We start from the raw sequence: 26451 nt of genomic DNA, 5'->3' as shown, positions 1-26451 counted from the left end.
TTTTATTCTTTCGCAGTTACGCGCCAACGCGCGTTCCGTATGCGCTTGGCCCCGGGCTGCCAACTTTGTTCCCCGTGATGCCGTATTAATCCCACTCCGCGCGTCCGTGAAGTTGTGGAATGCGGAGGCACTGGAACTTTTCCCGCCGTGACTGGTGGCGATGCGTGCGAGCGCGCGGCTCGCCGCCGAGCTCCCCCGCCCATCTGTCTCAGGGAGCCCCGGGACCTGTCGTGCACAACGGGGAAGGGAACAAAACACACATGCACACAACGCACACGCTCTCGCATCTATACACACAGAGAGAGATTATAGAAAGAGGAAGGAGGCCGGAATAGTATGGGGAGAGCGGTGGGGAAACGGGGCCCTGATAGGCCTCCCCACCGCCGCCAGCATTCCTGGAGTCCGCCCGGAGTGGAATGCGTGCCCGAGTATTATGCAATCTGCCGGGCACTTCGCCCACCAACTCGAAACAATAAATAGCGGAGGAACGCCGCAGCTCTTTCGCCGCCTGGCTTCGTAGGCGGAGGGGATGCCAGAGGGGCAGAGACAACGTTTTGTTTCAGGCGGCGGTCTTTGTTTCGCCTCCTTTGTTGCTGAAGGCGGCGTCTGGTACAACGGAGCTCGTGAATGGAAGCAAAAGAAAAAAAAAGAAAGAGAGAAACGAGTTGGCGGGGGAAGCGAAGGAAGAGACGGGAAGAAGCGGTCTTCTTCGGGACGGCCTCACGAAGCCGAGGTCTCAGCCGTTCGCGGAATGCCGCTGCACCGACGAGACTCGGTTTACCGTGCCCGGCTCCCGGTTGTGTTCCTCTTTTGCTCGCCCCCCGCGGAGGGAGGCAGTCATCGAGACGAGCGAGCGTGCCGGTAAATGAAGTACCACTGTCGTGCCAGTGCGGGTCTCTCTCTCTCTCTCTCTCTCTAGTGCTTCGCGAAATGCCGATATGCCAGGGAGTAGGCAAATACCGAGCGCCGCGAAGCTGGCGTTTTCACGCCAAACGTCGTTCTAGAGGCTTCGCGCGCACTGCTCGGCTGCGAGAAATATGCCCCCGTTTACTGCCTTCTTCCTTTACCTTTGCCCGCGCCTATTCGAAATTTCGCCACATACACACACACACCAAAAAAAAAAAAAAAAAAAAAAACAAAAAAAAAAACACGTTTTGTCTTACAGTGATTTGGCGTAGACTTTTACAAATTCTTCAGTAAAGCGTAAAACGCACTGCAGTGTGCAGGGCACACTTTTATTTGCTGCCTCGGTGGAAGTATGAAGGATATGTGTGGTGATATGTTGATAAAGAAATGTGCCGACAATCTAGTTCAAATGGTAGATATTCTTGTCTAGTTACTTCGAGAAACTGGATACATACCATATCCAGCTTTTGCGAAGTTACTTATTAGTTATGTGGGCACTTACAGCAGTACAACTCAGTGTGCAAATTGGAAGGAACGCGCTGCAAACTGCCGGCGCAGCAATGCTTTCTGACTTTTCAGGGATGGGGGGTAGGATGAATGCAGATATAGGAAAGCGAAGGCTGGAGAGAAAAATACATGCCGTCAGTACTACAGCTAAGCAAACATGTGAGCGCCATAGTCAAAACAGAAGAACAAAAACAACGAAAAAAAGCTTAAGTCAGAATGAACAATTATGGCGCAGGCCGTGCAACCTACGTACTATCTCTTTCATGACAAGGACGCTGCTAGAATAAATGGTTTATTACAGCGAATGCTAAACAGGCCTCGAGAAAACCCAAAAAGTTTTGAACTAGGTGAAGACGGTAACCTATTAAGTCAGAATGATCACACAATTCATGGTTTTGTTGGGGTTGTTTTTCATAATAAACGCTTTTGTGCACCCGAGAACAACCATATGGATGTAAGGCATCAACCTTTTATTTACACCATAGTGATTTTTATGTATGACATGGTATCTTAATGATGCCCACGGCAAATCCTCGCGCATAACAGCCTCCCTTTCTTACACTGCGCTCAACATGAAACGCTGCAAAATTCGAGTGAAAGATAGGTTCACCCGAGGAAAGACCTACAAAAAAGCCGGTTCAGTGGAACAGCTCTCAGTGTAGCTGCCGTGATTTCTTCCACGTGCAGCACTGCCGCAGATGAAGCGGAGGATGAAGTCAATGGTATTCATGCTAGTGCGAATAATTTACTGCTAATCATTTATTGCTGCTATGCGCGTATATTTGTTCAGGTGTGCACGGCGTTTGTGATGCTTGATTTTGGAAATGAAGGATTACATTAATTTCGAAAGTATGCCCGGAATCAATGTAGCAACTCTTAAGAACTTCGCAGAAGCTTCCGAAATGCATTAAGGTACAGTGAAATCCAAATGATTCAGTTAGCCCATAAGAAAAAAAAAAAAGAACAGAAAAAAAAACTGATCGTGTTGCCGCTTGTAAAGCGTAGAACCTACCATGTAACCGGATAAGCTTGTATGCTAATTTTCTTGCATAATTAATATCTACCCGGCGCCCTAACCGAACGAAGAGGGTTTGAAAAATTAGCCTGTCAAAGCAATCAATTTCGACATTGCACGTGTGGGGAGCGGCAGGGACCCTGTGGGAAAACTGCGCAGTGCGCTGCCATTTAAGTGCTGCCGCATAGAGCGAGTTTAATTTCGTTTTCCGGGTCGGGTGAAACCAGTACTCTTTACTTGCGTCGTGCTGCGGAACTGCTACATGTGGAAGAAATCACGGCAGCTACACTGAGAGCTCTTCCACTGAGCCGGCTTTTTTGTTTGTCTTTCCTGGGGTGAACCGATCTTTGACTCGAATTTTGCGGCATTTCATATTGAGCGCAGTGTAAGAAAGGGAGGCTGTTATACGTCAGGCTCCAGATGAAGCGGAGGTTGAGAGATCGCGGACAAGGGTGAGCTCGCGGGTGCGCCGTGTCCTCTCTTCGGGGCACTACTCTTCGGGTGCGCCGTGTCCGCGGAAAAACGAAATGCGAGATAAACGGGGGAGAGCCCGGAAAGCCGCTAACGCGGAAAACGATCGTATACGTGCGGAGCAGAGTGGCAGTGGAAGAAGCAAAGAGAGATCAATAAATAAAAAGGAAAGGAAGAACGCAGCTAAGCAGGAGTCGGGCAAGAGCATCGAGAGGCCAAATCCCCGGGCAGTCGTTACCGTGCGAGTTCGAGAAAGAAAGGGTCGTAAAAATTCTGAAACACCGCTTTAGTGCATATACGCTTCCCCCGTCAAGTCGTTTTCCGCCGTCCGGGGACGACGCGGCCGCCTGCGAGTTTTTTGGCGTGCAAGCGAGGAAGAAGAAGAGCTCTCAGAAAGGTGCCGGCAGAATTATCGCCCTGGGCCTTGTCGGACCTTAGCGGGAGCTCTCGGCCCGAAAAGGCGTGGTAGATGCTTCTGCCGGCCACTAGCGCCACCAAGAGGCCGCGTCGTCGGCCGCCGCTGGCGGCCTGGGAATACGTCGCGCGGGAAGCAGAGCGGTATCCGGACGACGAAGGCGATGCTTCCATGAGTCGAGGCACAATCCAGCGGCCGCTCCCCTTTCCCTACTTCTTTAGCGACCCCCATCCCTTCCCCAAACCTTCACCTCCGCCCGAGCCGCGGAACGTGGCCCAATGCGCTTTTCTTCATTCTCTCCACGCTCCTTTCTTTGCTATTCGTATTTGAGCAAACGCCGACGAGCCACGGGCTCGGTTAGGCTTTTAACTCGCTTTTCCAGAGCCCGCGTGCCTCGACACCCCTCTTTCCACTGTCCCTGAGCGCGCGCAACTCGCATGGATTACTTCCTTTTTTTTTTTTTTTTTTTTTTTTCTATTTGCCCGGTCTCTCTGCTTCTATACTAAAAACGTGATTCTCGAAAGGAACATTTTGTTTTGTCTGCCATTCTACTTTGGTTGCTTTTTTTTTATCTCGGGATCAGCACTTTCGGCGACTATGCGTTTTCGCCGCTGTAGTTCGTTTGGCTTTCTGCATCTTTGTTCGGCCCTATAGATGTAGCGCGCTTCGATTCTTTTCCGAGTTAAGCCGACCGGAAAGCCCGCACCCGAGTTTTACGCAGAGACCCGAAGAAACAGCCCGAATTCTTCCCGACTTTCGTCACTCGGTGGTTTTATAAGCTTTCGTGTAATTTGTTTTTCTTTTGCGACAGAATACGCAATGAGCACGTGGCTCAGCATGCAAAGCACGGCGCGTGAGCTCCGTGTGAAGCCGGGTAGTGTAAGCGAGGTAGCGGTTTCTTGTTTCTTCCATTTCGATCCCGTGTAGAGCGTTCCTTGAACTTGGGTGCGCGACACTGCTATTGAATGAATTGTGTTGACCCAAATCGTGGAGGGGGGGGGGGGGGGGAGAGAAGTACTACTTTCTGGCATATCTGCAGGTCGCACAGGTACTTGTACGTATAGGTATGATATTGACATATTGAGTCTCGTGAGGCATGCGTATCTGCCCGTTGCATTGTATATGAATATAATTGTGACAAAAATCAAGCAAGTAAATAGGTTGATAGTTCATCTGCTTAAATGCTTAGCTATCTTTCAGACAGATATCTTACGCATGCACGTTCTTCCTTTTACATTTTGTGCTAAAGCTACAAAATCCTGGCAGTATTATATTTGCATTACTTCCTAGCGATTTAGCTCTGACATGCGCATTATGCCGTAGGTAATCTGAATGTTACGTAGATTTGTAATTAATTTTAATGATAACGGTTCTGAGGCACAACATGCGAAGGTCACGGTTGCAAGACGCGGGATGGACTTAGTTGGCTGTTTGGTGAACGTGTACTGGCCACACGTTTTGTTGGAACCCATGCCCTCTGAATTCGGGCTAGACTAATAATGGTCTTTAAAACTTTTTCTTTCTGCATAGGCGGCGAGTAAATCGCTTTGAAATCGCTTGAGCAAGCACTTTTATGGAAGGATTGGCTAGTTATTCAAAGAAGCGATTAATTTACTTCCTTCTATAAGTGTGGCAGTTCCTAAATGTGCCACCAGATTGTCTCCGATCTCCTATACCGCAACTACGTTTGTGTTCATTTCATTTATAACTGGAAATGATTTTCGCACTTTTTTGTCCATCACTGCAGTGGGCCGAGGGTGTTACTAAACTTAGGTGATTTTGTCAGGTTATTTTTTTTTTCAATTCAGGAGTGGAACCAAGAGGCACGTTGTTTGAGCCGAAATACCTTTAAGTATAGACAGGACAACGCGAAAGGATACGAACGAAGAAGGGACACGTAAACAGGATGGACGCGGTTTCCTTTCCCGTCCTCGCTCACCGCACCATTCATGCAGTTAGCTATAACAACAGTATGGTGTAGCTGACGCCGAATCAAAGGAAAAAAAATAGCCATGGAACATCAATCGACCATAAAAATTAAGAGGAGTACAATGATACTGACTTGGCCGTACGAGCGTCCCTAAACAGACGTTGTACAAAATGGCAGTGTTCGATCACGTGGATGCCTTCACGCTGCACATATCGATTCTCACTGTGCTTAGCCATAGGCGAATCTCAGGGGACTGCGGAAGCCCTTATTTCTGCGCAAGAACGAATTTGCAAAACGAAATCTCATTCTTGCAAATACAACTCTTTTTTTCTCTCTATTCATTTCATCGCCCCGGCGCGAATGAATATAGGCACGCTATACTCAGACGCTCTCCATTGTATGTTCGTTTCCCAACTCACATTTGCGCAGGGCTCGCCATTTGCGCCGTATATGGCCCATAGTCTGTTTGCATTTGTTCACTGTAGCGTGCAGCTTAAATTTAAGGACAGGACAAAAAAGTGGTGACACGACAGCCGGCATGTTCCTTGCCGACTCTTCGTTGTCCTGTCTCTAAATTTACGCTCCATAACACAGTAACTAGAAAACAACTAGATCAGACGAAACCGTTGCTGCTTCTGTTTGGCCGGCCTCCTCCCGCAGGGCGAAAAAAGAAGAGACACTGTAAAGTTAAGGCCAGTATTTTTTACGCTGTCAATTCCTTTTTAATTTGGCACTTTTTTTTTCGTTTCTAGACAATTCATCTGCTTCTTGTAACGGGATGAATGAAAGCTACACTTACTAGATGGAGAGCGAGCTGCAACCTCGCACCCTTTCTTCGTGATAAGGCCTATAGGGCGTAACGCTCAATGCCTTATTTGCGCTTGAGCTTCAAAAAGCACTTAGCCACATCGCGTAGCATAGGAACAGGGCAAAATAATAAAGAACGTGATTAAGTTCTTGATGCTTTCATGTGGTTACATTGTTTTTTTATGAAACTTAATCCACCTTGCGGGCTTCCTTAGAACTCATTTAAACAATTGACTAGAAAACGGTATCATTTCTAATACTTGCTAAAGGAAACGCCAAAAAATATATTTGCATACTCCTGTATCAACGTTATGCCATGCTACCGGTTCGTATCATGCAGTCATTGACTGATACTGATTGTACTGCTGGGTGCACGTTAAAGGGCAATTCCGATAATTTTTTTTCAGTATGTCAGAAAATTTGTTATCTTAGTTTTTCTTGCGCCTTCTGCCACGCATAAAATAGTTCATACCGTATGAATGACCAGAAAAAATTGTGGCCGGACCCATCGAACGTGATCTTCAATGTCAGCGATAGCTGTTCTTTTTTTCTGTGAAGTGCTGCACATCTGCATATCATCCGTGAATCACGAAACCTTGCGGGTACATAAGCAGACACACGAAATGGCAATCTCACTGCCAACCACATTACTGAATGATACCACAACATTGTAATATCATGTTGTAATCACCGCATCCCAGTTTAACCTTCGTAGCACCGCCCACTATCCCTAGTATCCTGGCTGCAACTTCGTGGCAATGGCTATCCACCAAGTGGCCGCTATCGACGCCGAGGTGTCTGTTACGGATGGGGCGCTACGATTCATTATGGGGGATTGGTCAAGAATAGGCACATACCGATATCACATACGCAGTGCCGAAGTCTGTTAGGGCACACGCCCAGTGACCCATGTGGTCTGCTCGGCAACACAGCAGCCAGCACATGCCTATAGTGGCCCAAGTTGACACTTCTCCCATAAACGGCCAGAAGCATACAAACCGCAAAGTGCGGGGAACAGTCAAATAAAAGCTATCGCTTTAATAATTTTAACTAAGCAAAAAGCAAAACATAGAAACCAAAACTGGACAAGGCAGTCAGATACCTGCTACTCGTGACGTTAGTGGTGATGCTGAAGGTATTACCTGCCGTGGAGAGGAGCGCTAGTAAATATATATTGAGACAATGTGTTTAACTAGGGAAAATTTTGAACGCCCTTGTGCCGACCGCATCGCCAACGTCGACGTGAAGCATCTGATCTGGTCCTGTACTGCTGCAGCCAGTCACGGGCACAAGTGCACCCGGCACCTCGGAGTAACGTCATACAAAAAGTTAGTGGCGCCGCAAGGAGATGCCACCAGAAAAATTAATGCTTCGCTGGCCTTCGCTAAGGAGGCAGAAATCCTTTCGTTCACCTGATACCCTACCTCCATTTTATGGCACGGACCATCATTTCAAATAAAGGCTCTTGTGCAGCGCGACTCTTCGCGGGGGAAAAAGTAAGAAAAAAAATATTCATGAAAGACACGCTTCTGCTGAAACATTCACGTCAGTAGATTGGTTGAACACAGTCGTGCACACGTTGTTTAGGGAGAGCTTCGCAATATGTCGGTACCAGCGGTGCTGCTCTTGCGATAACGTCACGAGCAGCAAGCGCAGGGTGGGCTGTATAAATCTCCTTTTCGAGGGAACGAATCGCGAGTGTGCATATTGATTTCTAAAATATATTTGCGGAGAAACTACGCAGCTCTCAGTCGCACCGTTTGGTGGGCATAACCAAAGTTCCTAGTGAGTGTGCGATACGAATTTCGTTGATGCCTGTGCCCTCCCCCCTCAGAAAATGCCGGAGTTACCCTTTAGAGACCACAATGTCGTCAAAATTAGTCCGGAGCCCTCCACTTTGACAAGTATAATTTACAGAAACATTCAAGGAGGGAAAAAATTATGAGTGAAAAACAGCAAATAAGTTTCTTTCATAGTGCATTTTACACCTTTAGTGTCTTTTTCAAAAAAGAACAAGAAAACGTAATTAAAGAATAATTAAAGAAATAAACGTTCTTCTTGTAAAGCAAAATCTTTAAAGAAAAAGGCACTCCGTAGGTACCGGAGTATAGGTCGTCCCGGGATGTAAGTGACCCCTCACCTTAACTTGGGCAGACGACAACTCACAATGTGCTAAAAACCGCTATATAAGATAAAGGGCGACTTTCTGTTCTTTTTCGGAAACAAATATCGACCTAAATATTCCGGTTTATACGGTAGTACTTCTTTATTGTGTTTTTTGGGGGTGGGCGTGGCTTTGTAAACATTTAAAACATTTATTTACGGAATACTAGGGAATAGCTAAATAATAAAACCCGCTGACAAGGTTTGAAGCAAGAAGACGTTTTCATTGGTTTCGGCCAAATGACGTTACGTATTCGTAATGGGTACGTAATATTACACGCGTATGCATTCGTTCGACCAAGCCTAAAAGTTAGATTCTTGACTCACTGGCAGAACAACAACGCGGCAATGTATATCTTTGCATTTTCATTCGTTTATTCGTTTCGAGATTATCAGTGCCTTTGGCATTCTCGTTTGCCGAGCATATAAAAGCTGCTATTTTGATTTCTTTTTGTAGAACTTTAGTATTATTGAGTCACTGTGCAGACACTGTGCACACACTGTGCATCACTTAGTTGTCAAATTTATAGCTGCTGAGCTCGAGGCCACGGGTGCGATCCGATGGGGGCACCTCTTCATCTCATTTCCCCTCTTCGGTTCGGGCTCGGATTTAGTCACGTGCGCGTATTTCATGTTGAGGGGCCGAATTCACAAAGGTTTTCACTTGAAAATACGCTTTGCCAGTAGCCGATCGCCTTCGCTAATACTGATGCCAGGCATTCGGATTGGCTGGAATTTGCCCTTACGAACAATTCTAGTGTAAGAGCTTTGTGTGAATACGGGCTCGCTTCTACATGCTTGCACCTGAACGCCCTTAGCTAAAGGCAACTTCAGCCAATAACGTAACCCAGAGCAAAGAAGAGAGAGAGAAAAAAGAAGAAGAAGAAGGGAAGAATACGAGTCGATGAGTGAAAGAACCTTCCCGTGCAGGCGTTCAAGTTGAGTGACCATGCCAAGCTCTGTGCCGTCTATATTGTTTGTTGGCTTGGCGCCCGGCGTATAGTCCGGGCTTCATGGGCGTCACTGCCGATTGTGTCATCTGTGAGCGGATACAGACTGCACGGCCTCCCACCACCGCGATCCGGCCCGCGCCCGTCGAGCTGCGCACGCTCGTCGCTCAGTTCTGCGGCAGGAACGATGCCTATTGAGCAGAGCGGGCGATGGCTACGAGGCCCATGCGGAGCGCTGACAGCGTCAGTTCCGAGGGCGGCGTCTGACAAGTAATGGCGCCACATTGACCGTGGAAGCCCCTACGCCCGCCGACTGTCACTCTACGTTTCTTCGCGCGTGTTGTATCGCTGATGGCAATAGGCGTCATTCCTTACCCCGCTGCTGAGTGTAACAAGCGGAACGTGTTGTTTCGTATAGGGCTGCATGCTAGAGAAATGCGTTTTATGCGCTTCTTCTTATAGAGTTTCCTATTTTTCTGTAGCTCGTGTTTGGTCGTTGAAGGATATCGACAGGTGCAGACACCTTCGTTTTTCGGTTTGTCTGTTTGTGTTGTTCTTTTGTTAGCTTTTTTTTTTTCTTTTCCTTTACTTATCGCGAAAAAACTCGCAGGTTTTCACCACGATGCGAGCTGTCAGAAAGGTGCGTTTCTGTTTCCTCGATTTGTCAGAAATTTGTTTTCACGAAGCGTAAAACGGGCAGAGCGGACATGAAACATTGTAAACTGGTGTTTCTGCAGGTATGGGGGAATTGAATTTCCGCAGATAAAAAGGAACAAGGACAAGTGAGATAATAAAGGGCGGACTCGAAGAATGTACATATCACAAGCAACCGTAGGGATGTTGTAACGATTTGAGAGACATATATCTCGGTTGATTTATTGATGGGATTGCACGTCCCAAAGCTACATATCAAAAATAGCCAGATGCGAAAGAGTGGTGGATAGCGCCTAGCGACTCCGCAAGCTTTCCCTGAAAATGAAACTGGTCTGCGCTCGTGTTTCCTTGTCTCCATTTTGTCCGTTTCGTTGTGCAATTTTTACATGAAATAATAAAAATATATATATCGCTCGTGGCAGGTTTCCCGCGCTTCAAGTGGATTACTTGACGATGCCGTACTCGCAAGAAAAATCGCAAAGTTGAGTTACACTTATAAAGGTGCTATAAGTATCGTCAAATTACTTACATTGTAGCGCATGTAGAAATTGCGGAAGTAAAACCGACCGTTAACGAAATCACATGCATTTAGTGCATTCCATATGCTACGAAATATTCTGGCGTTCCAGTCAATATTTCCCAATTAGCATTCTTCGCACCCCGTGAGTGCATAACATTGCATTAGCCTTTTCTCAAAGATAAAAGGGGCTGCCAGAAAGAATAACTTGAAGTACGCTTAAGCTTCGCCTGTAAGAGTGGAACGTGATAGCTTTATTGGACGCCGTTGACGCCGACACCGACACCGTATTTTCTGCGACATGGGGCCCGATAAAAATTTAGAAACGCTCGGTTTTCAACATTCCCCTCAATGTTGGCCAGAGTGAAAGTACAGTGAAACACCATCAGAATTGGAGGACGCTTAAGCTTCGCCTTTAAGAGTGGAACGCGATAGCATTCAAAGAATCCTGGCTGCTTATCAGGCTTTTTTCTCGTATATTGAAATTACAATCCGACGCTATCACGTCTGTAGGTTGTGGTTAAGTCGTACTTTACGATTTTTCTCACGGATTTTACTTTGAGAAGTTCAATTTTTGTTCACTAACGCCTTGCGCCAAGCGAAGGGCCCGCCCGGTCGGGGTGGTTCGGGATGATGTGGTTCGGCATGATTATTTCCACCAGACGCCGATGCTTATCGCCGATGCCAACACCGACACCAACGCCGACGCCGACGCCGGATTTTCTGCAACACGGGGCCCTTGACGCTATCGTGTTAAAAGCTTCCGTGTAACGACCTCGATGGCCTACGTAATGATGCGCTGGGAAATCAGCTGCATAACACCATGCCACTGAACCATCACATTCGCGTCGACAGCACGTTAACGCGATTATTTCTCTCTCGAGCGTTTCTCGGGAGTGAGTTTTGCTCAGGCGCCCTCTGATAAATACGCAAGAATACTTTCTTTCAGTAAAGAAACAATTTAGAACAAAGTAATAAGACTCGTGCATGCGACGCTGCCATACTTTACCACAATTTCGCGCCACTCCACTTTCAACGTCAGATGTGTACTTTTCTGAAGAATAGACGCGTCTTCGCTGCCGTAAAAAAGAAAGCTGTCGCGCTGACTTGCGAATAATTTAAATGCACCGTAAAAATATCTTCCTTTTATTCATCCACGGAAAAAAACTAAACAAGAACGCCGTATGCACACATTAAGAAGTCAGTGACGAAAGCTACAGAAAAGGGGCATTTCCTCCGCCTCGTGCATAGGAGAGTTCACTACTTGCTACATGTCGCCCAAGTTCGTTTGCCTCATGGACATAAAAAAAGAAGAAATGAAAATGAAGAACGAGGAATTTTGCTTGAATCTTATTTGAATTGTTAGGCCCTCGTTTCTGGGTGCTGAAACGAGGGGAGAAAATTCGGCGACTTCCAATAGGTAGGCGAGAGGCTTATCATATAGCCCCTGTCTCCGTGCACACCGTCGATCGCTGTTGGAATAACAAGTGCTTTTCAAGTTCAATGCGACATAGCAGCGCTTTAGAGCACCGCGTGCTTTCCTTTGCACGAGGGAACTATTTGCGCGCTCTTTAACTCATCAGCAGCCACTAAGAAGTAAGTAGGGGTATTCGAATGGGGAAATTTCTGCATCAAATCGAATAGGAATATTCGAGAAATATTACCTCCGGATATCCAATGAAGCATCGAATGTTTTCTCATTTCTAAACAAAGTGAGATATAAAGTTTTTATGAAGTTCGTATGGTTAAAGAAAATGATGCTTATTTAGATTATTTGTTACATGCACATAACACCGTTTGCAGCAGGACGTCCGGAAAACTGATGAGTGTGTACCTGAGAAATGCCGTTTATGTGGTGCACCGCAGCAATTACAGTAAAGGAACAGCAGAACAACGTGCCGCCAGACGCGCATAGAGTACTGTGTTCGCTGAAGGAAAGCGAGGGGCGTTGCTAAAGCACCACACATTGTTTTAAACTGATGCCAATATAGGGAGACTAGTTAAATAATCAGTTGCTTTGCCTAAAATGAGACAGCAAATTGATATATAGGCTGCCTGAACGTGAAGTATTCCTATTTGAACGACTAGAAATTATTCAACAGAAGTTCTCCTCCCAGTGCGTTCGCTAAGAAACTACAGAGTCTGCGCAACCGCGGATCTCTAGCAGCAAAGTCATTTGCAAAAATCCTCACGTGCATCAATCTATCTGCTCCCATGAATCGGCCTACTCCCGTATAGGTGTTGTTATCTCTTGTATTCGAACAGAAATACATATTCTATAATTTCGAACGGTGAAATATCGAATCGAATAGGAAAGATTAATTTATTTATATTGAAATTTCGAATAGACGAACTCTCCTAAAATAAGCCATCTATTACGCGCTTGTCGCTTGCTCCTCAGAATGTACCGTGGCCACGTGGTTGGCCAAGTGGCTTCCATGGCGAGAGAGATCCCCGGCAGCCGGCTGGTCTCGAGACAATTTTTGGAGTGAAAGATACTCGAACCGTGGCCACATCCGTCACTGAGACTATCCGTGCACTGGTGCAGTTCTTGAAGTGCAACAGCCGGCATGAGTAACGGTTTATATAGTCCTGTGTATCCTCCTACGTGCACACAGTGTTCGCTCTGCGCCTATTTGTTTTTTTTTTTCATGGCCCCTTTTCTTTACCCCAAACGTAGGGTAGCAAACCGAATGCTCGTCTGGTTAGCCTCCCTGCCTTTCCGCTCTTTGCTTTCTATCTCTTGGCGCGAGAGGAAGTATCAGAAAGAGAGTGTGTAAACGCAACCAATTACCGGAATATTGTCCTGCAGCATATCTGAAATAGTGTTCTTTGAAAGGATGCTCGAAGTGGCTGCTGTCATAGCCGAACATGCTGACGTTGTGTCTGTTATATGGAGATTGCTTAAAAGTTTGTAGCCGCCCAGCAATTCCTCTGGGCACGTAATTTTTACCCGATTTTCTCCAGCAATAGGTACTCCAAAATACATACCAGCTGACATATTTTGTTTCTGATGTTCTTACAGCTTTACCATTCACTGGAATTCGTGGAACAATAGAGCTTGTAGGCATGTTTTGAAATAATTCATATTACATTTTTAGCCAAAATGTTTGCACTGCCACAGTGTCCAGCAACTTGTTTTAATGCGACGAGTATGATGTGCTCGCATCTCCGTGTGGTTGCCGGCGTCCGAGTTCAGCGCGTCAGAGCGCGTTCGACTGAACGCTCTGAATTTCGGTTGCGGCATTAAAAGGTGGGTCGTAAAGAGTCTCTCGTAGTACGCTGAGCTGTTTGCGATAGCGATAGTCCAACTGTATTGAAGATAATTTACAGTTTCACTTATGCGATCACCAGGATTTGGTTGAGAAATTAAATAGTCCTAAAAAATACGAAACTAGAGAAGAATATAGACATAAAGAAGTAGAAATAATGAAGCCCTTTAAAATCGCTTAGGGTAATACTACACACTACACACTAAAAACTTGACGTAAAGTTGACGTAAGTCCTAAAAGGATTTATTGAACACGCCCTACAACATCAAGGGCATTTTGAGCACAGATGTTTTTCTGAAGTATTCAGAGGCATAATGAGGGCAATGCAAGAGAAAGCACAAGCGAGAAGACGACTTCAGCGACCGTGATAACTTTCATTCTCCTTTGTTCTGCGTCTCGCGCCGTCATAACCAACCTTCCCACGTCAATACGTTGCTGGCTTACAGAACTAGTCATTCTTATAACAATGAATAAAGAAACATAATTCGGGGGATTACGAGGTTATCTCTAAAAACACATTTTGCAGTCATTTCTGCGGTTGCGCAACAATCTAAGCCGAAGCTTTGCTTGCGAGCAGCAGCGGCGAATCAGCGCGATCTCTTTTAAAACACTTCAATACGCGTGACCTGTTGCGCTCCGCTCCGTCTCGTACTTTCGTTTCACGGTGGCCCTTTGTTAATGCGAAGAGATGGAACACAGCGGGGAGCTGACGGAGGCACTCTCATGCGCTTGGGCTCCGAGGAGAGATTACGAGCGCCCTGGGTTAGCCGGCGCATGCCCGTTTGAGGGCCGAGCGTCTTTATGAAAGCGCTTCCCGCATCTGACGTTGAGAGATCGCACCTTTCTCTGGCCGAGCTCCATCCGCTTCTTTATCGGGCTCAGGCACGCGCGCCCTTCTGCCCCTTTCCACATTCTTGGTCCCGCGTTTGAAGCGCTCTTGTGCGCAGACATTTGTTTGCCGCAAAACAAGTTCCAGATTAAGGAACCGCAGGCTACCATGATTCTGATGGCAGCGAGCAATGCATGCGTTATACCCTAAAGCGTTGTTTAAATCAGAAAATTCTCCAGGAAAGAATAATGCCGGCCGGCACCATAAAACTTAGCGATAGTGTTTTCAAAATCAAAAAAAAAAAAGGGTGGGGGGGGGGGGGGGGCAGGAGCACGAAAGACCAACGATTCTGCCGCCGTCGGGTTGAAGTTGGTGGCCGGCTCCACTCTGAAAACAGCACTGATCGCTGGGCGACTTGCTGCACTCATCGCTCAAAGCAGTCATCTCTGTGAGCTTTCCCGTTTCCACCGTCACTGGCGACTCACGCGAACGTGGCATGCCGAAAACCTTGGCGCAGCAACGTGAAAGGCAGACCGTGCTCAAGTGCGGTCGGCCGAACGTGCTCCGGACCAGGGGGCCCGCGCTGTCAGGAAAAGCTTGCCCAGACTAAACGTAATACTGCCCGCAGCGTGGGCAGCACGCGCCTGCCGCGTCCTGGGCACACTCATATTTCGTGGCCGTGGTGCATCTGCGTGACAGCTCCTGGGGACCCGCGTGGCACGGTGCATGTGTGGCGCCCCTGTCCCTCGCCGAATTGCCGACATCGATTGGTCCGGTGCAGCGGGGGTGCCCGCGCGGCGCGGCGAAGCGTGGGCATCCTTTGCCGGAAACTCATCAGAACACTTTCGCCGCGTGTGGCGAGTAATCCGCTGTTTCACCCTCGCGGCCCGACCGGCCGTCGCTTTCTCCCTTTCGTCCAGCTGAAACAAGCCATCGATCCGCGCCACTGTGACAGCGCGCTGCAGAAGCCAAGTGCCACTGGGCCCTCCTCCTATCCGCGCCTAAGCGACATCAAGGAATGGCTTCCTGTGTTCTTTCTGCGACGCGTGCCTTTTCTTCCGCTGTGACTCTTTGCGTGTTTCTTTCTTCTCTCGGCGAAGTAGCAGGTGGCAGAGGTCCCCACTTGAGCTACGACTGGAGCTTTCGCAATCATTCCGAAGGCTCGACGGAGGTTCTCATTTTCAGCTTCGTTGTTTTTTCCCCCCTCTGGCCTATATAAAGCGCAGTAGGTTTCCGAGGCTGGCTTTCAACGCATTCCGGCTTACTGAGCTCTGAGCAACAAAAGGAGGTAATGTATTTTTCCTCGCCTCACGCTGTTGCTCGGTGGGCTAGATAAAGAAAAACGATCGTTGGCAGCGGCAAACAGGTAGGTCCCAGAAGACGGCCTTTTTTTTTTGTTCTTTATTTTCTTTTTGCAACAGGTGTGCGAAACAAATCCGTAGATGTAATTGTTCAGAGGTACTGAGAGATTTGATTAGGGTGCATAAACTCAAACGAATCAAGAGGATAAAGGAAATAACGCTATGTATAAAGAGGCAAAGGAAAAAAAAAAAAGAAAAGCAAACGAAAGAAGGAAATATATGATTTGCTTTCTCGTCACCTGTTGAGGCGAATACTGTTCGCTTAATCTGACGTGCGTTAAAGCCTTGTCTGTACATTTATATCAACAGTACTGAATGCTGGAGCTGTAATTCGCGCTGGTCCTCCACAATGCACGTTATTTTTTTGCGATACTTCTTTATAAAGGTTCCACGAGCTCGAAAGACCAGCGTTTCTCTTATTTCCTCTGTAAATAGTTCGCGCACTTCAACACGATGGTTTCAGCGTTCACATTTCTCTGACAGGTGAGAAAGCTTGCGCAACTTTCTCGTAGGTTAGTGAATAACGAGAGCTATCGACCCCTGCGACACGATGGATAACGGCAACTGTTGCGGCCCGTGCGAGCAAGAACGTGAGCGCTTCGTTCCGCAGTAAAGTCTATCATCGAAAGTATGCACTACGCATTTGTGTTGGGGTTCATGTGAAGCTCGCGAAGCGAACTCATGATCGCAAGTGAAAGGTTTTGGCGTCATCTTACGTGTAATAGCCCCGTACCTTTCTCCTGTTGCTTCCGCAAACGCACATAGGTCGCCTCTGAGATTCAAATCCTCTCCTAACAAAAAAAGTAAATAAAAGTAAACTAGGTTGCAAGAATCAAAAGCGACCCGTAAAACCGCACTTACCAATCCTGGAATTATATTAGAACTGCAGTGGTGATTTCAAAAGTGGATCCTCCGTTGATTTAAGCATGTGGGTGTCAGTTATGATGTGGGTTTAATGCCCAACGTGCTACTGCCTGTCATTTTGGCGAGATGGGAAGAGCCCGGCACAAGGCAAATTACCTTCAGCCGTTACTTCGCGCGCTTGTAATCCCGCACGCAGATACACACGCAGACGCACAAACAATGATAGGCATATACATGCACGTACACAAAGCGGGAGACAGAGATGGAGAGAGAGAGAGAGAGAGCGAATAAGAAAAGCAACCATATCAGCTCAAGCTAGTGACACATCCATTTTTCAAGCGTCGTGACAAAGCGAATGCCGCTTTGACATCCAAAGCATTTTTTGTACTTCAAGCAGTAGCTTAACGTTATCTCTGTTTAGCTGCACAGTATGTTTTGCGCATTTTTTTCTTTCCGCCGCTTTAATCCATGTAGGTAAATAATAAATTATATTTTGCTCTAGCGCTATTGACGGATAAACTCATAACAATAATTATGTTTACGTTGTGTGTGATTTGTGTCTTGGTTTCTTGATTTTAACGCGACAGCGTTAAGGGTATCGTGTCGCAGAAAATCTGGTGTTGGCGTCGGCGCCGTTGCTGGCGTTGGCGTCCCGTGAGCGAAAATTGCCGTATACATTCTATACGGCACTAAAGTTCTTCTATCACTAAAGTTGCTCAAACCTTGTCTTACATTCTCTACAAAGTTATTCCTCGGAATTTTGAGAATGACAGCCCACAAACAAATGTCATAAAACAAAACACCGACAGGGCATGCCTTTTATGTTAAATCTTCTCAGACTGAAATATTAAAAGTGGGAAACAATTACGGAAGATCGGCTCACGCAAGAGGCCGCGTTTCTACCAGAAAGCTCGTCTTCGTGCATAGCGTTCGCCGTCAGCGTTTCCCGGTAAACATTACGGTTACATAAGCTGCAGTTGCCGGGAAGCGTGAGAAGCAGTCAGGGACTTTTGAATGCCATCGCGTTCCACTCTTAAAAGCGAAGGCTTAAACGTCCTCCAAATTTTAACTCGCCAATAGTACATATTCTTGCGGGGTAACAGAATCGAAGGTGTGGGAGCGCTAGTATTTTTCGTACTGGCAGGTTATACTTACAACACAAGTCCCCTCCAAGGGCCGATTTCTAATTTTCTAACGTAACTTCAGCTAACAACTTTTAATTGCACAAGCATTTCTAAGCCTACCCAACGAGAAAACCCGTCCGTCTCTCACGTAAGACGAATCGCTAAAACGGAATTAATGTATAAAACAAAATAAATTTGAAAAAAATACGTCGGCGGCGGATGTCAGTTTCGAACCTACGACCCTACGCTCAGGAGCCGACTGTCTTACTCACTGGGCTAATCACACATGCTTGCCGAAGGTCAATGTATCTGAACCATATGAATGTGTTGTACAGGAGTACAAAACAAATGTCAAAGGAGAACAGTTTCTATGAAGGCTTTGTTGAAAGATTAGGTGATGGAGGAATAAAAGACATCTCTAGGACTACATGTAGAGCCGACTTGGAGCATTGCAGACATCAGGAAAATTCCGATTTTGCGAAAATTTAATGCCAAACACGCCACATCCCCGATGCGTTTCGGTGGTGGCGGGATGCGCCTTTGGTTGGGGCGTTCCTTCACCGACCAAAATGCAACTGACCACTGAGGGTTCATGCGCTTCACGTCGCGCAACATACACAGATAATCAGTCAATGAGTTGATAAGGATGATAAAGAGTGATAAGGGGTTATATGGGTCTTATCACGGTTAACAATGGTTCGACGCGGATGGATAAGGGGCTAAAGAGCGATAAGGGCTTATAATGGTCGGAGCAATTCTGATAAGATTGGTAGGGGCCGACAAGAATTGATAAGGGTCGGATCATGTCCGATAAGGTTGATAAGGACAGATAAGGATTGATAAGGATCGGATCGATTGCGATAAGGTTGATAACAACCGATAAGGATTGATAAGGCTCGGATTGAGTCCGATAAGGTTGATAACAACTGATGAGGATTGATAAAGGTTTATACTAGTCGGATCAAGTTTCATAACATTGATAACGACATCGGGCTGCGTGGAGATGAGCAAGTGGCACAATGCTTACGCATACTTAGACTACTCGGGGAGTTCCTGCGTGAATTTTTTCACGCACTGTTGTTGCGAACCGAGCCGTTTCCTGAACTGGCCGGCCAGTGCCAAAGGACGATGTACAAATGGAATAGAAGTTGCGAGATCAGTTTATTAAATTGTCTACGTGCCCTTTGGCATGGCTGCGATACAGCCTTTCGCGTGCATAAGCGACGCCATTACAGGCTATACATCGGCGGCGGAAGAAGATTACCGTGGAGTTGGTGCAGTGCCCGCAGGCCAGGCACAGTGCAGCGCTTCGCTTCCGAAAAACGTGACCACAACTAAGAAAAAAAAAAAAAAAGCATCGCTGCGGGTGTAGGAAGATACGCGAACGTGGTTGCTCCGACAGAACGGTAAAGGAATTATGTATTGATGGTGGTGGTGGCCTGCTGTCGAAAGTCTCCGCCCACGAAATGGAATCGAGAGTGGCGAGCCCGCATCGCTCTGAGTGACGGCACTGCCGCGCACTTATGACGAGGAAAGGGTAGGGGCAGAGATGCCCCAGGGCGCCCAAGCGGCAGCTGGCGCCTATTTGGGGATTGCGGTCAAGTTGCCGGGTCGGCGCAACAAGAGCGCACGTTGTTGCACGCCGGCGGCCGCGGACGTGCCGCCGGCCACTAGCGGGCTCGGGCTAAACAGCGGAAGTAGTAGGACTGCGCCCCTCCTTTGCTCTTTTTTGCTCGCTGGCCAACTTTATTACTGACTGGGGTGGAAATAGCCCTAACCACCTGAAGAAGATTAAAGGGCATCCCCCCTTAACCTCCCCCCTTGCCGCCCCAAGTGTTGCCCTGCGGGCCACTCGCTTTTTTCTTGTGCTGGCTACATTTATTAGCGTCGGCGCCGGAGATGGCTGCTGCCGCCGGCTCTCGTCTGTCCTGCTGAAACCGCGCAAGTTGAGAGCTACGCGGCACTGACCATTTCGCTGCCGCCGCCACGGATCCGCGCGATTACTTTTGTTGTGCCGGGCCACAGCTGCTGCTTTTGGGGCCGGTTACTTATTTACGCGCACCACGGGACCAGCGCAAGAGGCACTCCGGCCTGCGCCCCTTCGTCCGCCCATGCTTGCCCCCAAGAAACTTTGCTAGACCGAGAATTCCAACTGTAGCGAGTGCCCCGAGGCGCCGAATGTTCCTGACGGTGTCACTTAATTACCATTCGGGCAGCCTAAAAGAATTGACTTCTAAGGGACGCCTTCATGTGGCCACGTCACCCCCGCAGCTTTGGAGTCAGACGGCCCGTATTTATTGGAGAAGACACGCGCCGGAGTGTACAGCCATGCATCGGAGTGTATAGCCTCGCTTCTTGCTATTTATAAAGCAGGGAAAGGTCGCATTGGAATGACAACGTGGGTAGGGGCGTAACCATTCTGCTTACCATGAGAAAACGCGCTAAGAAATGACAAATAGAAAACATTTGAGTTTAAGTTTTAGAAATTCAGCATTTTGGCGCCCGTCCAATTTCTTTCTTGGCCTGCGACCTTGGCAACGAACAGCGATCTGCACTGTGATAGAATACCAGACAATTTACCCATAAGATAAACTAGAAATGGAATTCGGGTTTCACCGGCAGTGTTCGTTTCCTACAAGTAAACGTTGCAATAAACGTAAGCGCACTTTTGTCATAAATGTGGCCTTACAAATATTTGATTGACTAGGGGAAAGAAAGTGAATGCGCTGCATTCATTCTAGCTTTACGAAAAGCTTCCAGGACCCAGGCTTTCATCTACCCACTCTGATTTTGGAGGAGCTGAATATATTGGTAAGCGCTCCATTTCATCGAAATGGAAGGGACCTTTAAAGGGAATGAAATGGTACGAGACCAACCGGAGCAGATGTTCCGTGGGATAGAATTGACAAAAAAGAGCATTGCTACGTCTCTCTCTGTCTGTTCTTTTTTTTTTTTTTCTCCCTTTCGGTTTATCTGTTGATTTGCCTGGGTGTGCACAATAACACACATCATCCTAAAATAAAGATTAAAAGAAACGCCACCAGGCAAGCAAAAATATACCGAAGAAGTTATTTTATGCCATCGAGATTCCAGCCATTGTTCCGGAACTCCGATGAGCAAACATCATGATGTGACCCGAAGGTTCGCCTTTCTTCCGTCACAAGAATGCCTAACAGACAAAACACGATTTACAGGAGAATGCCGCGATATCTTGCGTGGCGGCCACCCATTTGTTTGCACACCTTATTCACTGATGGCGGATATTCTTTCTTCTCTACTTCGTTTTCGGGACTGTTCCCTACACCTGTGAAGGTGCACTTATTGTAAGAGCAAACTTATAAAGGACGCCTTCAATGTACGCACGACTCATTTGATCATAGCAAAGCGTTAGGGACATGTATAACATCTAAATCGTATTGTCCTTTAAAGACATGAACTAAGCGTGACGAAACTCCACAAACAGCTTCGCGCATCTTAGGCGTTGAATGCGCTATTTAGGCTAAAAAAAAAAAAAATGTGGCTGTTAATTCAAGGCCGCGTTTTTCCTTGGGCGGCTGATGGCGAATTAAGGCTAAAGCAAGCTAATGATGGCAACTTTTGAGCGAACACTGTTGCCTTGGCCTTTAAGGGTCGCCTCGTCTGTTTCACCGCAGTGTATAATGCGTATTAGTATACGCGCATGCTATTATTAATATGTATGAGAAGGAGATTACACATACTTTTTATTTGTATGTTTGTTACTGTGTGTTTATTACATTATTTTGGAAACCACTTGATTTTATGTTGTTTCAAGAATTAAAGAGATCGTTATTGCTTCGTTGTGTTTATTTTTGACGATGAGCATCTTGTTCTTAGTATTTTTTTTTTTTTTTTGCATAGTAATGTCCTCCTGCTGTGGCCTTGTGCGAGGTATGATGTATTGTAAACGAATAAATGGTCTTAATACACGGACTTCAAGAGCTAGTTCAATAGCGATTTATTGTGTTCCTATTTCGAAACCATGCGCTTCGAAATTATTTTTACTTCGTTGTTGCAGCCTCGGAAATTGACTTTTCTTGTTTTATTACTCTGAATGCTGCTCTCGCGCGAGCTGTTGTTTCTCCCGCGTAACAAAGCTTTTTTATAATTAATCTAATAACTAACTGACTGAACTAACTGACCTTTTCAATATTTAACAATTTAGTTTTTTTGATTTCCCTAAGTTTTGAAGGAGTGTATGAATAAGTGGGAACTTTTTTATATCTGTGTCACAACACTCTGTCGACAACCATTGAAACCAACGACCGTTGAAGTCAGTTGTAATCCATGAGATGGGCTGGTTCTATGGCACCAGTTCCCACGACGGAGCCAATGCAGTTCGCGGATTTCAGCGGCTGGCGGTTTCAGTAGTCGTTGAAAAGGCGCCTGTTACACTGGAATTACACAGCCGTTGAATACATTTGCGCAGTAGATGTCTAGTTCGTTCTTAACATGATGTACCACTTAACCCAACATGAAACTCTTCTGTAGACATCTAGTAGCAAAGGCAATCGATATTTGCTCGTTCTTCTACTTAACAAAGCCGCCTGTTTTCTTTTGTTTTGTGCAGCGCTGTCTCGGTGGCCTTGGGCCTCCCGACCCTTGGCCGTGGCGGAGCTGGCGCCGACCGGCGGCATGACGCGCGTGGGCAACCAGACCAACAGCACGGACCCGGCAGCGGTCAACTCGCGCATTTTTGTGGGCAACCTCAACACGCACGTGGTCTCCAAGGAGGACGTGGAGCGGCTCTTCAAGCGCTACGGACGCATCATCGGCATCTCTATGCACAAGGGCTACGCCTTCGTCCAGTACACTGACACTTACGACGCGCGCAACGCGGTGCTTGGCGAGGACGGTCGCACCATAGCCGGCCAGATCCTCGGTATGTGGTGCTCAGAATCCCTGTTCATTTCATTTCTGTCTCACGCACATCCCGAATTGTATGTGGCTTGCCGTGGCCCGAGCCCTTCGTGTCCTGCATCCTGCACCTGTGACGCACGATAGTCGGCAGGGTGGCGACAGTCCGCTTTGCTAAGACGGAGGCCAAAGCTTCGTTTATTCTGAAACGTATGCTGCGCTTAAGAGACGTGGACAATGGAAGAGACGGACGAGACTCACATAGCGTGTTGTGTGTGTCTCGTCCGTTTCGCCTCTTCTCCACGTCTGTTAAAGGCAACATTTGTTTCATTATGCTGAACCAACGCGCGCTACTGGCTGTGTTGACCAACTTGATTTCATTCTTCTCGTACAGGCGTTGGCACGTAACGTCAGTCTCATCACTCGGTCTGTTGTCTCACGTAAATCCTCTGAGGTCTAAACATTTGCCCTAATTCGCTGCACGAACAGCTGGCAAACTAATGTAGGCGTTTTATAGTCATTGCCATTCATAACACGGGAACTACGTCCACTGTTTGAATCTTTCTGTATTCACGCATTTCGTCAGAACGCACGTGTTAGCGTCGTTTAGGCACTTTATAATTCAGCGAGGCTGTCAGGAAAAGCAGAGACAGGCAACAGGCTAAACATCCTAGCATCCAAAACTTCCAAAAAAGAAGAAAGAATAAGAGTATTCGAGAATTGAGGCGGTGGATCATATATTTTAAAAAAAACGAAAAAAAAAAACGCAGAAGACTAATATTTGAAAGCATGTTTGCTGCGGCCTTCCTTATTTCAGTCTTCATTAAAACGCTATAACTCGTTGTTCTGATGAGCCCAATTTTAACGCACAACTTACGAGCGTTTACGTTTGGCTGTGCTGTTTTCAAACGCGCATAGCCGCAGAGGCAACCAAGAGAAGTGGAATTCTATTATTAACATGTTTTTGTTATTTTTAATAATTTATAATTTGCTATATAGTATGTCCGCTATTAGTGGCCCATTTTTGTTAATGTATCATAGAAAGAACGCGCAAAGAAGCCATTAAACGAGTATTTACATGCTTACTTTATTTAAAATCTAACCAGATACCAAAGACACTTATTGCCGAGGGAAGGACCTTTTCAAATATTGGTTTTAAATGTTCTTTATAATTCCATTATTAAGCGACGGCCGATGATGATATTGTCTTTTCTGAGGAAGCACGGCGTTAGCGACGATAGTTAGCAAAAATGAATAGAAAGAGAGAATGAAAGCAAGAATACGAAAAGCAGGAAGATCATCAAGACGAGTGTTCGCTTTGAAACACTACACTTAGGGTAAGGGAACCGAAGAAGAAAACAGGGAGAGCGTAAACACTGCGTGCTAGCCCGAGGGTGCACAGGATGACTATAAATGGTCACTCGGGCAGGTGCACTTCCAGAAACGCACTCGTGATCGAATAGCTTACGGCTGAAATTCACGTTTGCGAACGCCTTTTCCTACCGCATTGGAATGGCCGATGGTCCAACGTCCAATCCTGTAGGTGCGACATCCAATAAATAGTCCAACGTCCAATCCAAAGTCCAATCCTATAGGTGCAAGGAAACCACCGAGCACCTGTTGTGCACCTGTCCTCGGTACGACGTCCAACACCTGCAACTTTAAACCGGCTGGGCTCCAGACCATCTTCTGAGTAAAAAATACTGGAGATCGTGGTCACAGCCGGTCGCTGGCCACAAAAAGTGAATTGATATCCCAAGTATGAAGACAAGTGCTATGTTGGGTTTCGGCATGTGAAAATTGCCTCACTTATTATAATCAGGCAACAAAAATTTGCGGCACGTAAATATTTTTGTTCTTATATTGCTACGGAACAGTATTTGCCTTGACGAAGAGGCGAGCAGAGTGAAGACGACGACGAAGATTTAGAGGCTACTGCGGGCTGTGGCTTCTTGGCCAAGTGCGGCGCATTTCTTTGTAAATATACTTGTATATAGCTTTTCGTCTGCGTCTTCCTACGTAACATATCTGGTGGAGGTGGACGTTTTCACCTGGTGCGCTCGTGCTCCTGTGGTCGCCCTCTCGTCACGTCGGACTTTCAGAGAAGCTCCTTTCGCGATACACAGGGCCCTACCGCGTGCTGCGCCAGGTGATGCCTGTGACGTACGAAATTGAACCTGTGAGTTCGACCTCGCCGCCTACTCTGGCATCTAGTGATGTCGTGCACGTCAGTAGGCTCAAGGCCTACTACATTGCTTCCGAGTCCGGCCTTTAATTGCTCCGGGACGGCGCTTTTGCCGCCGTGGGTAGTGCTACGGAACAGTATTTGCCTTGACGAAGAGGCGAGCAGAGTGAAGACGACGACGAAGATTTAGAGGCTACTGCGGGCTGTGGCTTCTTGGCCAAGTGTGGCGCATTTCTTTGTAAATATACTTGTATGTAGCTTTTCGTCTGCGTCTTCCTACGTAACAATATGATAAAGAAAAATGCCTTTCCTTTCGTTACATTCACGGGTATACGTTTTTTGTTTGCTTGTTTCTTTTCTTGGCTTCCAAATTGCCCTTCGTAATATATTCGAATTCTAATGATAGGTGGATATTTACAATATTCTGCGCAATTTGTTTTGCAGTTGAGTCGCGTAGCTAGCTTGACGAAAACTTGCGTGTAAATGAGGGGACAAGTGTAAGCCTTGCAATTAACGCACAAGATGAAGTAGTTTCTTCTGTTTTTACATCTATTTCTTCATTTTCTTCTCCGTTCGCTCGCGGCTCTCGCCAAATAAATAATACGCGGAAGAGGCAAGATACATGGTCAGAACTTGCTTCACATCCTGTCGCTTCACTGGTAAGGAAAAAGCTCTAGTGCGCTTAACGAGTCTTTAAGAGTTCTCTGAAAATAGAAAGCGTTGGCGCACAGTTCCGATGTTACACCCCCCTCTTCCGCAAGGATGCGATCGAGGCCCGTTGTCGAGATAGCGATAGCAAGAAACGTGATGGCTCAAATGACTCTGGCGAGCGCTCGATTCGCAGATCGCGCTCGGAGGGCAAGCGCAGGGCTTCGCTGTGTCCCCGTGCGCACGCCTGTCCGGTGAAGTGGTGCGAGGAGTCATCGTAACCCATCCCACCGCCGCGCCCGGTTGGACGAGATCCGCGCCTCTGTGCACGCTGCTCTGTCGCACAGCAGAGTGTTTATTTCGGTCGGTTGCTTTCAGGCGTCACATCGCTGTGCGCAGAGTGGCGAATGCAGTTTGTCCTGGTCCAGAATTAGAGCTGGCGCTTTCAGTCAAGCGGGAGCATGCAGCGGGTCGTCGACGTTTCTGTGCGAGCCAATTGTGCGGCGTCTGACCTCGCCCTGGCGGCTCTGCGTTGAAACGGAAATGACCTTACCGCGGCGTTCGCGCGCACGCGCAGCCCTACGTGCCACCCTTGGGTTCCGTGTCCTCGGCGCAGCTGTTCCTCCGCTGGGCGAAGCCCCAGACTCGCGGACCCTTTTTGCTTGTCGCCCAATTCCGATTATTCATTCAGTCGCTGTTGGCTAGAACGTCTCCTCGAGTTGGCCTCCCTTGATTAAGTTTTGGTTTTCCGCTAGCTTTACAGATGTGGTTCTCAGGTGTCCCTTTTTACCTAAAATTGTCCCGATTTGTTCGTCATAGTGTGTGGTGCTCAGCTATTCGTATATCGAAATTGCAGTCGACTAGCTTCTGACGTGTTAAAAAAGTTTACATATTAAAATAATTTTTGAGAATAGGAGCCTGAATATCTGTACCGTAGGGCGTAGAGTGAGTAACTAAA

At 47.0% G+C, this 26451-nt stretch overlaps 1 protein-coding gene across 1 annotated transcript in view; it reads left to right on the top strand.

The window, feature by feature from the left end:
- Positions 1–26451, top strand: part of LOC119464173 (uncharacterized) — a 214439-nt gene that overhangs the window by 21051 nt on the left and 166937 nt on the right. The window contains exon 2 of the mRNA XM_037725050.2: positions 22374–22685. Within this exon, the coding sequence (XP_037580978.1) occupies positions 22439–22685 (247 nt within the window). The 5' untranslated portion in view covers positions 22374–22438. The remainder of the gene's footprint in view (positions 1–22373; positions 22686–26451) is intronic.

This window comes from Dermacentor silvarum, chromosome 1 (genome assembly GCF_013339745.2).
Source record: "Dermacentor silvarum isolate Dsil-2018 chromosome 1, BIME_Dsil_1.4, whole genome shotgun sequence".
Lineage (NCBI taxonomy): Eukaryota > Metazoa > Arthropoda > Arachnida > Ixodida > Ixodidae > Dermacentor > Dermacentor silvarum.
This window is presented reverse-complemented; position numbering and strand designations above follow the sequence as displayed.